Below are 14,726 nucleotides of genomic sequence, written 5' to 3' on the forward strand. Positions count from 1 at the left end.
TCATTGACGAAGGGCACGTAGCTTGGTCTCGGCCGGGGAGGTCCGATCCGGGTCATTATAGATGAGACCCAGAGCTTTGAAAAATTCATCCACCGACTGCAGATATTATGACCCGGCGGCAGAAAAAAAGCCCATGACGTAGTATTCCCCTTAAGCAACAAAATAACCACACCAACTCTATGATTCTCAACCCCAAGAGGAGTTTAGACATAGCCTAAAATACAATTTGCACGCTTCCCTAAACAAAATGAAATGATCACTTCCCCCAGAGAATCTTTCCGGGAAGGCAACTTTAGGCTCGAGACAGGCCTGGTAACCACTAGGACCAGCAGCGTGCGGAGGTCAGCTACCGCCAAAGAAAACCCCTGCAGCTGTCTGGCCAGTGCAGCAATAGGATCCGTGGCTGTACTGAAAAACAAAAATAACGGTTTTGGTGGTTTATAATGTAACACTCGTGTGTGGGAGAGAAACACCACTACGAGCATGAGAGAAAGCGGATACTGAAATAAGGCCTGGAAACTAGGAAAGGAAGATGGACATATCCTAGAGAAAACCCTAACTCCAGCCCCGACAGACTACCAGTATGAACAGACCCCAAAGGTAGGCAAGTTCATACACCATATACCTAGAATCCTATGTCACCCTATGTGACCTTGGAACTAATGTCAGGACAGAGTCTACCTGTTCTTCCAAAGGACGAACAGGAGTCTCCCTCAGGCCTAAAGGCCTAAATGACAAACAACAGGGAAAAGCATTGTGTGTGTGTGTGTGTATATATATATAATGAAGCTCCAGGACCTCCGCCGGGAACCAAACACAAGCTAACCACAAGTCCAACAGAAGCTATAAACCACAAAGCATAGTAGGAGAAACAACAATAAACAGAGGTTAAATGACCAAAAATAGCCACACCTGAGGAAAAAGTGTGGCAAGAACCAGAAACACAGACGTCATTTGATCCAAAAGGAAAACATATCAGATCAAACCATGTGTTGCCAGTCTCCAGCCACCTGTCGCAGGGATGTCCTTATGTCTCCGTATGCCTGTGACAGATACAAAGCCTTATAAATCATTATAAAGCTGTGTGATCGTGTTAGAGGAGCAGATATCAGAATGGGAAATCATGTCACATGCATCAAGTTTCTTGCACTGAACTCACTTGTCTGTGTCTGGCCTAAGGGGTAGGTTTTTGTAATGGGACACACCCTTTAAAGCGATATTACTTTCAGCAACATAAAGGGTTTGTCTAAGATTTTGATACTGATGGCTAGGCCATCAATATTACATCAGGGAGGGTCCAACATAAGTCAATGTTCGACCCTTTAAATAGGCTTTGAGACATGACTCAGATATTAAATAATCCAGTACCTCATCTTCAGACAGCTGTTTCAGCATGATTGCTCCTCATCAGTGCAGAGAGTATTAACTGGATGAAAGGCCTAAGTCAGGATTTGGGGGGTACTCTCTCTCTTTGGGGAGAGAGCGCCTTAAGCTGTGTGAAAAAAACTTATAGGCCATATATGCTAGTCTGCAATTCTGGGAAGAAAGGGATATAAAGGCGCTCTCTCACCAAGGAGAGAGAGTACCTCCCAAATCCTGACTTAGGCCTCTCCCCAAGTTAATCCAGTACTCTCTGCTCTACACTGATGAGGAACAATCACCCCTAAAAAAGCTGTCTGCAGATGAGGTGCTGGCTTATTTAATATTCAAGTCATGTCTCAAGGCTATTTAAAGGGTCAAACATTGACTTATAGCAGTGGTGACCGCCCAGCTGTGGTGAAACTACAACTCCCAGCATGTTCCATTCATTTCTATGGAGTTCTGCATACAGCCAAGCAAGGGGGCAGCTTGGGAGTTGTAGTTTTATTACAGCTGGAGTGCCAAAGGTTTGCCATCACAGATTTATAGAATAGTTGCCTTACATCTGGTGGAATTAGAGGCAGAGCTTGTTAAGAGCTCATTTGCATCCCTTTCTTCTCCCAATAAGTGATGGTCCTTTTAGGATTCCTATATGATATGTTATAATTATGTGGATAAACACTAGTGATGAGCGGCAGGTCCCATATTCCAATTTGCGAATATTCGTTTCATATTTGCGAATATTCGTATTCGAGATTATTTTCGCGATTGCCATTAATCTAAATTTTAAAAATCACGTAAAGCAAAGTTGATAAAAAAATTAATATATAACAGTAAATTTAGTGCTATATATTTGTTTTAAGAATATTTGTCATATTCTAAAACAAGAATATATAGCAATATAGCGAATATTCGAGAAAATAAAAACAGAGCAATTTAACTAAACTAATATAGTGCTATAATATGTATTTTAATAGTGTATTTTTTTTCCAAATCTGAAGTTCAGAAGAGAGAAAAATAAATAAATAAGACTATAAAAAAAGATTATAGCACTATATTAGCTAAATTGCTCTATATTTGTATTTAGCGAATATTCGACATATTGCTATATATTTGTATAATACATATATAGACTGCAATTTAGCTAATATTATTCTATAACCTTTTTTTTTCAAAGTTGTAATTTTTCTTCAAATCTGAAGTTCATAAGAGAAAAAAAAAATTCCGACTATGAAAAAAAGTTTATAGCACTATATTACCTAAATTCCAGTCTATATGCGTATTTTACGAATATTCACTATATTACTATATATTCTTGTTTTAGAATATGACGAATATTCAAAAAAAAATAAAGTTATAGCAATATAGCAAATATATTTGTTATTTAGAATATCTGTCCTTTTTTTTTTCCAATGTGTACTGTTATTTCACTTTGGCATATTCCTCCCTGACAAGCATCCCCGTCACCATGGGAACGCCTGTGGGTTAGAATATACCATCGGATCTGAGTTTTCACGATCTCAGGGATTTCCATGGTGACGGGGACGCTTGTCGGGGAGGAGTAAGCCGAAGTGGAATAACAGTACACATTGAAAAAAAATACAAAATATATTTCTAAATAACGAATATATTCGCTATATTGCTATATATTCGTTTTTTAGAATATTCATCATTTTTTTTCCATATGAAAACATGATTCCTTCCTGCTTAAGTCACTTCTGGGCCAATGACTCATTGACCCGCAAGAAAGAGGCAGGGAGGAATATTTGATATAGCGAATATATAGCACTATATTCAAAATATTTGTGAATTAGCAAAGTTGCAATATTCAAAATAAATATTCGCTATTCAAAAATTTGCGCTCAACACTAATAACACCTTTAAGCAACCTTTATGTTTCATTATAGGTTTTCTTGTCATACTGTATAAATGCAATTATTTCATACAAGTCCTAAAAATAGATAAAAATAAACAGATTAAACAAATGAATAAAAAATATTAGACTTGCCAATTTATTTACTGGGGAAAATTATCCGATACCACATCTGCAAGTGGCAAAAGTGTTTCATAGATAATTTGAAGATGAAATTACAGTCAGGTGCTTTCAATCAATGTGACAATCAGTTGTGACCTGTTTTATCGAAATACATATTTTTTAGCTTCCTCCCCAGGAGTGGTTGACCAAAAAATATCACCCCAAGAGCAAGGCTGTGTGTTTGAGTACACAAAGGAAGCCAAGATAACTATAAAGCAACTAAAGGCCTTTTAGCTAACGTTAATGTTCATGACTCCACCATCAGAAGGACACTGAACAACAACGGTGTATATGAAGGAAGTACAAGAAGAAAGCCACCACTCCTCAAAAAGAACATTGCTGCAGTTTCCTAAAGATCATCTGAACAATCTAGAAGGATATGGGAACCCTGTTTGATGGACAGATGAGACCAAAATAGTACTTTTTGGTTTATATAAGAAGTGGAGAAAGGAAAACACTGCATTCCAGCATAAAAACCTCATCACATCTGTGAGACACAATGTTGGTACTATCACGGTTTGAGGTATTTTTGCTCCATCTGGGCCAGGATGGATTACTATAATTTATGGAACAATGAAATGTGAATTATATCTGCAAATTCTAAAAGAAAATGTCAGGACATCTGTTTGTGAGCTGAATCTCAACAGTATGTAGGTCATGCAGCAAGGCAACAACCCTAAGCACACAAGTCCTACTACCAAAGAATGGTTAAAGAAAAATAAAGTTAAAGTTTAGAAATGGCCAAATCTAAGTCCTGACCTTCATCCAATAGAAATGTTGAAGATGGACCTTGAACAAGCAGTTCACGGGACTAACCCCAGTAACATAACAATACCTGAAGTTGTGTTGTACAGAGGAATGAGCTAAAATTTAGCAAGCTGCAGGACTAATCAATAATTACCAGAGGTCCAAAAACTTTAAGTTACAGTTATTGCCTCATAAGGGGGTCCCTACCACATACTGAAAGTAAAGATTTCCATGATTTTGTCACTCAGACATGTGATATTGGATCATTTTCCTCCAAAAAATAAAATGACCAAGTCTAATATTTTTGACTCTTGTTTAATTTATTTTTATGTAATTTTAGGTCAATTTATACAGAAATATAGAAACATCTGACGGGTTCACAAACTTTTAAGCAACACTGTAATTAAACAATTGTCTACATAGCATTTGCATTTCTCATTATCTCACAGATGTAACAACTGTTAAATTGACAGATGGCAAATTATGCTACGTACAGTCTCTGTACAGCATTAAAATGTATGGGCTTCCATGAGGCAAATTTTAAGTCTCTCGGAATGTCAGTGAATGAAAACCATTTTAAAACTTGTTTCCGAAGTTGACATAGGTACCAAGGTTTAAAATGGTTTTCCAGATTAATAATCAAATGCCTAAGTTATTCAAATTTCACCTCTCCGGATCTCATACATTTTAATACTGTACGGAGATGGATCTCCATACAGCATTAAAACTAAATTTTGAGCGAAGCAACTTCTGATCTATGATCCGAAGCAAGGTTCGCTCATCCCTAAACATAGTACACCACAACACAGCTACTCTAGAAGTACAGTGCACAATGGTGTGGCTACACTATTAACACAGTGCACCATGGTGTGGCTATGCCGTTAAATCAGTTGTCCCATTACAAACACATGCCCCATTCACAAGAGCACTTTGCGCAATCTGGAGTTGAAATTAGCAGAAGCGTGCATGTGTGACTACAATCCATTCATATGGGGAATAAAGACACTATTAGCCTGCGCTACATCCTGTTCACATTGGGGTCATGCCTGGCATAATGATTCCCTTGTGTAATTGATGCTTGCTATCTTATAATTCAAATCGATGTTGGGATGAGTCCAGAATCTTGATGTTATGAACATATAATTATCCTACAATATGCATGCACTCATTTTTATTTATTTTTTCACTAACCTTGTATAACAATGGTAAAAATCCTAGTTTTAATAAAGCAATAGATGTTTTGGAGATATGCTTTATCTGTGTCACTCTAGTTAGATCTTCCACTGTTCCATATTGCACATCTATAACTTCACCCTGCAAGGACAAAAAAAAAAAAAGTTGTCTCTCAGGATTCAGGACAAGTGAGTTCAAAATCTTCATTACCGGTATCGAGTAAACTTTTAGTTTTTAGCTTAGCTTTGCCTCCATGCGGGTGGTCCGTTTTGTGTCCTCACATAGTTACAGTATAAGGCCATTTTGCTGCATTTCAATGTGAACGATTTCTCGTGCATGTGCAGGCGAAACATGCACAGTACAGAAAACTTCACAACTTTAAAGGGGTTCTACAGTTTGTTTAAACTGATGATCTATCCTCTGGATAGATCATCAGCATGGGTCCGACACCCGGGATCCCCACCAATCAGCTGCTTGAGAAGCCAGCGGCACTCTACTAGAGCCGCCGCCTTCTCACTGTTTACCGCTGGACGAGTGACGTCACAACTGGTATCAACTTGCCTGAGCGGGGCTAAGCTCTGTTCACTTGAATGGTGTTTAGCTCCGCCCAGGCCAGTTGATATTAGTCGTGACGTCACTGGGCCAGCGGTAAACAGTGAGAAGGCCGCGTTGCTGCTGGAGCGCCGCTGCCTTCTCAAACAGCTGATCGGCGGGGGTCCCAGGTGTCGGACCCCCGCCGATCAGATGCTGATGATCTATCCAGAGGATAGATCATCAGTTTAAACACACTGCAGAACCCCTTTAATACAATGCAATACATATGATACTTATACTATGTTGGCAAGGCTGATTAGTCAGCCTGCATTTGTGGGAGGGGCGGAGGCTCTTCATATACGAGCCACACCCTCACTCGCAGGCGTGTGTTTTCAGGTGCACAGCTGCCATTGGGTGTCATTAGCAAACTAGCTTCTCTGGTGGTAGTATTCTTTCTTTGCAGCATGGAGCTTGTTATTTTGCTCTCTGCTACCGTAGGATGCACGCACCATACTACGTAAGTAGGTTGGGCCGGGGCCATCTCTCCAGGCCGGTCGGAACCGACTTTGCTAGCGAACGGGAGGCTTTGCCTCAGAATCTGCTACCTCAGGTTTGCTCATTGCGCCTAAATACTTTCATTTTCTTTTCGATTTTGTTTGTTGGTAATAGGAGTTAGTTCCTATAAATATTACAAGTTTCACTTTGCTTTGTTCGTCTCGTATGAAAAGTTACTTCAGCCGGTTTGCTGTAAAGAAAGTTACCTGGGCTGCATGTGACATCATGTTTAGAGATCGGACGCAGCGTTTATTGTTTAGGCCTCTTGCTGTAGCTGTTCCTTGCCATGTGTCTCCCCTCCCCCACTACCACCATATTTAGACTTCATGTATTTCACTTTTGTAAGCCGTGTACCGGGGTGGGCTCCCCAGGATACAGCAAAGTCACAGACAAGGTAAGCGACACTGACACCAGCTTTATATGCAAGAGTATAAACTTTACTTTGGAAACAATATTAACACAAGTACAAACAGTACTATAAGTAATACCCCAGGCCCACAGTCACAGTCCCTGTCCGAGGGACAGGCCTAGCCTGTTGGCCTACACATCAGAGCCTACAAGTCGTACTGTGCCGCTATAGAGGACACACCTAACCGGTGGCAGACGCAGCAGAGCCTGCAAGTCAATTACTGCACTACAGTCCAGTACAGTAAGGCCTAACAAAGCTATAACCCTATGTAACTAGCTAATACAAGGCCTAGGCTAGTCCCTGTTACTTTAGGCACCAAACATTAAAGTACAATTGGTAATCAGGTGTACTGACCTGCGTCCGTTCTGGGCCCTAGGATGCCGCTTACCCGGGATGGCTACAAAGCTCTCAGCAACCGTGCGGCCTTGCTTGATGCTAAGGTTTTCTGTCCATACACTGGAACTGGTCTTCCTGGGACAACCTCACTTTCAAAGAGCTGGGACCTGACAGGGGACAGCAGATACTCTCCTTCCCTTGAGTGTCCATTCACTGCTGGACATCCGTAAGCCAGGATGGAATCGGATTCAGTCCCTCACAGCACAATCCTTCCACCATATCAGATCAACATCAATTTTATTGGAGCTGTCATGCCAAATGACAGCTCCAATAGAATTTAAACATATACATATATATACAGGCAGAGCTTATCCACAATCTCACACTTTCATGCTCTGCTGTTATCCTGAGCGGCATTTACACTTTTGGCTTTTATTTCATGTCTGATGCTGCATCCGCACGTCCCTACTGTACTGCACTTTTCTACTCTTGGTTCGTATTCACTCAGATTGGTCCCACATTCAAGCTGCGTTCACCTGTTGGCTGTTGCATCTCATTCCGTCCCCAGCCGACAGCCGGATCCGTATTACATGCCTGTTATTACATGTTGTATACTCGGCTTACAGCCATAGCTGCTACTGTTACTCCGTTTTCATGCTCTGGACGCACTACCCCGGTATTCCTACCTTGCTCCACTCATACCCAGAGCTGGGTTTATACCAAATGTCATGCTCTGCATATACCCAAAGTTGTGTTCACACTTCTACTGCTACTCCAGGTCGTATACCCCACTCACCAAAGCCGCTTTCCAGATCTGCTGTCATATCAAGTTAATATTCCGTTCACATCTAAAGCTGCGTCCGCATATGTCTGCTTTTCACATCTTGTCCTATACTCCTTTCACTACTAGAGCTGCGTCCACGTGTCTGCTTTCGTTTCACGTCAATACTCTGCTCACTTTCAGGTTTCATTTATATGTCTGCTTTATACCATGCTTTTCACGCGCTACCCATACTCAGAGCTGTGCCTATACCATTTTTTTTAGGTACCACTCACATGCAAAGCTGCATTCACCCATTTGTTGTTACATCATGTGTTGTACTCTGCTCCCACTCAAAGCTGCATTCTCCTGTTTATTGCTACATCATGGTTTTGCTCAATCTCACCGAAGCAGTCTGCACCTACCACTCTGGTACCTCTCTCCTGACAAACATAACTGCGTTCTTTTCAGGCTTACGTTCCCTTCCTCAGTGGTCTGTTACATTCCATAGGCCTACTTTCTGTTTAATCCTGGTTCATAATTACTCAGACTGGTCTCCTTTTACTTCTGGTTCGTATTCACTCAGATTGGTCTCCTGCCCCAGTTCACCAAACAGCTCCTTAGCGGAGGTCAGTGGGCCAGTAAGTTTCCTGCTATGTTTTCACAAGCTGTTCATTTGTTTGTCACGATAAGAGACTTCTCTTAGTGAACTTGCAATGCCCCTGGCATTTCATGTTTACGTTTATGGTTCGCGGTGGTTAGTGTTTTATGTAGGCACGTGCTTCGGATTACTAATGTCCATATTTTTAACGCCTGTTGGCAGTCATGTTCCTTAGACCACCTTCTAGCCAATCCAATCACTCAATTCGCTTCATATGCCATCAGATCCGGGTTACGTTTTAATTACTTATCGTCACCGCAACATTATACCTCTGGCTTCGGGGGCCCTATAACTGATCCGGCCTCATGGCTCCGGGGGGCCCCATGACCGTTTTTTCATGTTTTGTTTATTAAGGGTACGACATGGTTGTAGGCTGGTTAGTGTCCCAGGTTTGCTGTTGGAGGGGGTCATGGTTATGCGAGTCCCCAAGGCATTAGAGTGCTGCATAAGTGGTTTATAAAAAAAAAAAAAAAAAAAATCATAAGAGGCTCGCGCGAGTGGCTCTTCGCTTATAGGACCACACGACTGGCATCGTCATTCGTAGTTTGCACGGTCATATGATACTTGTCCCGCCATAAGGGGCTCTCACGCATGGCTCCTGCCATAAGGGGCTCGCTGGAGTGGTTCTTGGCTTAGAGGATTTCACAATTGTCATCAACATTGGTAGGTCATACGGCCATCTGATACTATTTTCCATGGCACACCTTTCAGAAGTTTTCTTTTATTCATTTATATTTAACAGATTAGTATTTGCGGTTCATTTCAGCCTCATTTCATTAAGAAGCTTTTCCCAATGTCTTTGTCCTTCTAGGTTATCGAGCCCTGGTTGCTTACTAAACCCGTTGGGTTAAGCCCCAATCTTTTCCCCAGCCGTCCTTCATTTTAAGGTTTGCATCCCGGCGGCTGCCCAGCCCCATGGGCCCCTGGTGGTTGCTTTGGCCCTGTGCAGCTATGCAGGGGTCCGACCAATGGTTTCTGTCCACCTGTGCAGCTATGCTTTTGAATGACTCATATCTTTACCTGCTTGCCAGCTTATGTTATTCTGCGTGCCAGCGTATGTCATTAATTTTAATGTCCATTATTATCTCCATTTTCTGTCACGTTTCCCTTCGTCTTTTCAGGTCATGCAGTTGAACTCATATTGGGGTCACCTTCCACGTCAGTCAGGTCTCGTTCCTAACTATATTTCACCTTGCACCGTTATTCAGGCCACGTAGTTTATCTTAGGTATCGCCTGCCACATCGGTCAGGCTCATGGTTTAATTTCACCTGCACCTTGTTCAGGTCACTTTTTTTTTTAGTCATAATTCTTTAAAAAACAAAACAAAACAAAAAACTCGGCCCCATGGCTTTGGGGGCCCGACGACAGCTTCGGCCCCATGGCTTTGGGGGCCCGACGACAGCTTCGGCCCCATGGCTTTGGGGGCCCGACGACAGCTTCGGCCCCATGGCTTTGGGGGCCCGACGACTGTTTTCAGTCCTGCTGGGCTCATTGCCTGGTTGGTTGTCCATCTGTGCATTTGGGCTGGTTTGGCTCCTATGTATCGCATTCATACCTGCTTCCCTAATTTCCTAATAATCCATGTTGATTGCTCACTTTATGTTTTGGCCACAAACTAGTCCGGTTCGCCCTACAGCATCATTGTCATGTCTTACGCAGATATTTAATCTTTCTTTAATTGTTCATGCTTTCATTCAGGTCCTGCCAGAGGAAGAACAAGTAGGGCAATTCCCTCTAGCATTTCAGTCTCTGATCGTAGTCAATCATATCTTGTCAACCAGGTCCCCGCGCAAAGTCTTTGCTTTTTTACCATGACCAGGAATTTATTTTTGCCAGTAGCTTCATTGCATTGCATTCCCTCACTCATGGAAGGGCCTAGACAGAATCTTGTATATTATGGCTTTGTAGCTTCTTGGCGCACTAACCTCTGACTTCCTACTACCACCTTGAATCGGATTTTGGACAAGGTCCAGCATTTCCTCAAGGTAGAAGATTCAGATAGTAGGTCGGTCTTCACGTTTCAAGCGTAAAAACAATTCTCAGGGGCGCACAGTAGAAAAACACGTGGATAGCTGTTGTCTGGGGAACTATTCAAGGATTCTCTTCCTATCTACATGGTTCTTTTTGGCTCTCATTCCTGCATAGTCTAGGCAGTTAGGTTTCGGTCCCACGATCTCCTGACGCTAGGGCATTGCCAGTACTCGCACTAGAACCAAACTTTACAAGTTTCAGTTGGTTTTATGATACATTTCACAATGTATTCCCGGTCTCCAGGATAGGAGATCAGCTTGTATTGTGGGAATATACCATACATTGTGAGCTTCACTGAGGGCAGAAACCAATATGTATGATGACAATCTCGGTACAGCCCTGTACAATATAGATGTGTTATCAGTGAGGTAATTAGAACTTAATTTGAACTTACTGAATCTGGCTCAGCAACCACCTCCTTCTGTGAAAACCTCACTCCTATGGCTAGTCAAGATATCACTCTCAGACCAGCCAGGCAGCAGCTTCATTTCCTACACGTATATCATGTATCTGTATATTATATCAGTGTATAATACTGTAGAGGGGGCCCTGACTAAATATTTTTAGTCCTCCTCCAGGGCAGGCTCCGTACCAGCCTCCCCCACTATAGCTACGTCAGTGTGTGCTATTTACACAATAGAACATAAATAACATTAAAAACTATTTTTAATTATTTCTTATATAGTTCCTTTTATTAACAATAGTTTTAGGGCTTCTTGAATATATGATTGTATTTTTGTAATAGCAAACACATTTGCTGCTTTATTCCAAATACATTGCCATTGCAATGAGATCTATGAATATATAAATATATTTTATTTAAAATGACAGTGATGAATAGCCACATTACCTCCAGATTTCCATTGGCAGAGTAGGCAGCATATGTGTACAGATATTCCTGACTTTTGGTCTCTTCATCACATTGCTGTCCGCTTGGATAATAACACTGGCCATTGTTGAGAGTGATTGTATTTGGAGAGGAGCCTGGTAGGTCAAGTAGGACTGAATAATTTAGTAACTGAACTTCTTTTAAGCCTATTGAAGTCCATAGAAGTGCAATATTTTCTGCCGGGTTTGAGCTAGTTTTATTGACAGAAATCTGTGTGAAATATCTGAAAGACAAAAAATACATTTATATTACATCTGCAATGTATTTAAAAATGTAAGATAGACCTTTCCTCAGTGGGTGCCCTAGTATATATACTGTATATGCACTGTTCTATTTTCTGTCTACTTAGAGATTTTTGGGGAAAAAAAATGAAAATTGGTTTTAGTCAGCCCATTCAAGTGGATAGAAGGAAAAAATCTTGAGATCTGCTGCATTCAACATATGTAATAAAGAACATAATAAATAACTTATAATGTAGTCTATTATCATACACCAAGATTTAATTTCAGAAATTTTCTCCGTTGATTTATAGAAAATAAGTAAAATAACAATGTTATGAAACCACAGCAACAACCTACATATACAGAAAAACAAGTTTGTTTGTTGTAACTTTAAATATTTTTTTTTTTAAACACAGCTGAAAAAAATAAGTCAGGACGGCAGATGTGTTTCAAACATATCCCAACAGGCTTCCTCATTGAGCTGGTGTTTTTTCTTGTCCAGAATAGAGCTACGGACTAAACATGAGGGATTTAATTCTATAGAATCAAAATTCTACTAGAATTTTTTTTTTTATTTAGATTTGTTAAAATCTGAATATCTTGATGAATATCTGCATGAATCTTGATTCTATGGAAAAGAGAGAGAGAGAGAGACAAAGAGCGAGTGACAGAAAGAGTGTATGGGAAAGAGAGAGAATTTGCAGTCACTTAAAGAATTTGGATAAATACAGGTAGGATCCAAGAACAGGTATTAAGATCCAAGCAATAAGTTGCATTAGAAAATGAATATGAGCACTACATGTGTAAATGAAGTTAAACATCATCTGCTTGGATCAGCATGACATAGTTCATTAGATGTGGCATCATTTTAGAGGATCCACGAGTAGGAAGCTTTAGACTGGCAAATATGCAAGCTCAGAGAAGCAAAATTAACAATGTGTTTAAGTTTATTAAGCCTTGGTAAATAATTTAAACATTGTATTAAATCATTTGAGAAACACGAGGAGCCACATAGGAACAACATTTTTTTTTTTACTTCAGTTTTCCATGTTGCGTGTGAGCAGTAAAACATATTGGCCTAGATTCACCAGCAGATACTGCAGGATAGATAGTTCAATTCAGTGCATAATAAATCAGCTTCCCAGAATAGTTATGACTTATTTCAGACACTGATAAATCAACACAAAAGAATGCAAAAATAGGTGTACAAAATACAAACCCTTTGTCTGGCATTTTAACATTAATCAATATCCTAAAAGCCAGTGAATCTACTTATCAGGAAAGCATTGGCAAGCTGACTTTAGGACAACAACAAGACAATTAGCATGTACTATATTTCTTGTGCCCAAAAGAAAGGAAAGACTAAAAAGTTTTCATTGCTGGTTTATATACAGGTAAACAAAAAAGCATTATTTTTCAAGTGTGAAGGGAGTGTCTTGTGTAATAACTGCACTCTCATTAATTAAATGCAAGTATGTAAAAGAAAAAAAAGAAAAACAAAACTTCCTGGGGTTCTGATATTGAAGAACCTCAATTTCTGTAGCTTTCAGCTTGTATGGGAGCTAAAATGAATGGGGTCAATTGGCAGAGACATATTAATAGATATCCTGCACATGATGGAATTCAGATCCCTTTCTCTCTCCCACAGAGCCCAGGGAGTGACAGGGAAGATGCATATAAAGCTCTATCTATGTGCATAGTATTGATAACCTTCCACATCTAGTTCTTTAGCAGTACAGTAGAACCCGTATTTACTCTCTTACCTACTAAAAAGATGATGATTGTTCTCATTATGACCCAATCTAAACAGCAAAGCAGGAAACATTAGAGGTCGGTGAGTATGAGTAGTCGAATACTGTACACTTATGTGCCTGAGGCAAGTGGGAATAACCTCTTGGGGACACATGACGTACCGGTACGTCATGTGTAGTTCTGACCACGGCCGGCGGTGATATTGGAACTGGGTGCCTGCCGAAATCAATCAGCAGGCACCCTGGGACAATGCGCAGGGGTTCTGTGACCCCCCCTCCCCCGGAACCGGATGGTGATCGGTGATGTGATAATACACCACTAATCACCATCCTGCCGATTCTGAGAGGTGATGGTGACATCACCTCTCAGGATTGCTTCTGATTGGCTGCAGGGCGGGCGGGAGGTTCAAATTATTGCAGCACTCCTCTCCTCCTCCTTTCTGTGTCTAGGGGCATGGAGAGAGGAGCATGCAATCAGATGTCCAGAGCCAGCACCCCCATCTGACCCCCCACAGTGGCACTAATAGGTATTTAGGGAAAGGTTAGGGACAGGATAGGTTAGGCAGGGATATTCAGGGAAAGTTTAGTTTTAACTGTTGCATCACCCTAATCGGGTGTCTGGGGTCCACAGCAGCTTGCCCCCCCCCCTGCTCTTCACACACACATTTTTTGGGACGCAAGCAGTTTTTTTTTTCCCTGCGTGCGTCCTGCTGGCAGTGTGGAGACACGGGTAGACGGTGACCGGGACGTTGTTCCTACTCTTTCCCTCACATATAGTAGTGAATTTAATACAATTAGTTCTGCAATAAAAAAGTGCTTACCCATTTTGTTCGATGACGACATTTTATATCAAGCTCTTAAATCAGGTTGCAGAATTGTCTCTAGAAGGGCTCCCACCTTGTCCTGTTCGCTGTCCTCGTCTCTTTACACTGCCAGCAGTAGTGGAACGAACTTCAAGCCAAGTTGGCTCATTTATAAGGGATTCACGAGATGTGGAAGTAATCGCTGCAAGACTTGCGACTATGTGCTCCTCACAAGATCATTTGACAATGCAGATCATTCACGCAGTTTTCCGATACGCACGTACATCAATTGTAACACGGAGGGTGTTATTTATGTCATCCGATGCACCCATTGTGACTTGATGTACGTGGGAAGCACAGCCCGCAAGTTCAAAAGTCGAGTACTTGAACATCTTAATTATATTAGCAACCCTAATACCTTAAATATCTCGAATGCTGCGAGGCACTTCATAGAAGTACAT

The 14,726-nt window shown here is 41.1% G+C and overlaps 1 protein-coding gene across 1 annotated transcript in view; it reads right to left on the reverse strand.

The window, feature by feature from the left end:
- Positions 1-14,726, reverse strand: part of NAALADL2 (N-acetylated alpha-linked acidic dipeptidase like 2) — a 1,185,913-nt gene that overhangs the window by 644,984 nt on the left and 526,203 nt on the right. Inside the window, exons 3-4 of the mRNA XM_044292072.1 lie at positions 11,452-11,713; positions 5,333-5,455 (exon numbers count right to left, since the gene is read on the reverse strand). Of these exons, the coding sequence (XP_044148007.1) occupies positions 5,333-5,455; positions 11,452-11,713 (385 nt within the window). The remainder of the gene's footprint in view (positions 1-5,332; positions 5,456-11,451; positions 11,714-14,726) is intronic.

Source organism: Bufo gargarizans, chromosome 4 (genome assembly GCF_014858855.1).
Source record: "Bufo gargarizans isolate SCDJY-AF-19 chromosome 4, ASM1485885v1, whole genome shotgun sequence".
Classification (NCBI taxonomy): domain Eukaryota; kingdom Metazoa; phylum Chordata; class Amphibia; order Anura; family Bufonidae; genus Bufo; species Bufo gargarizans.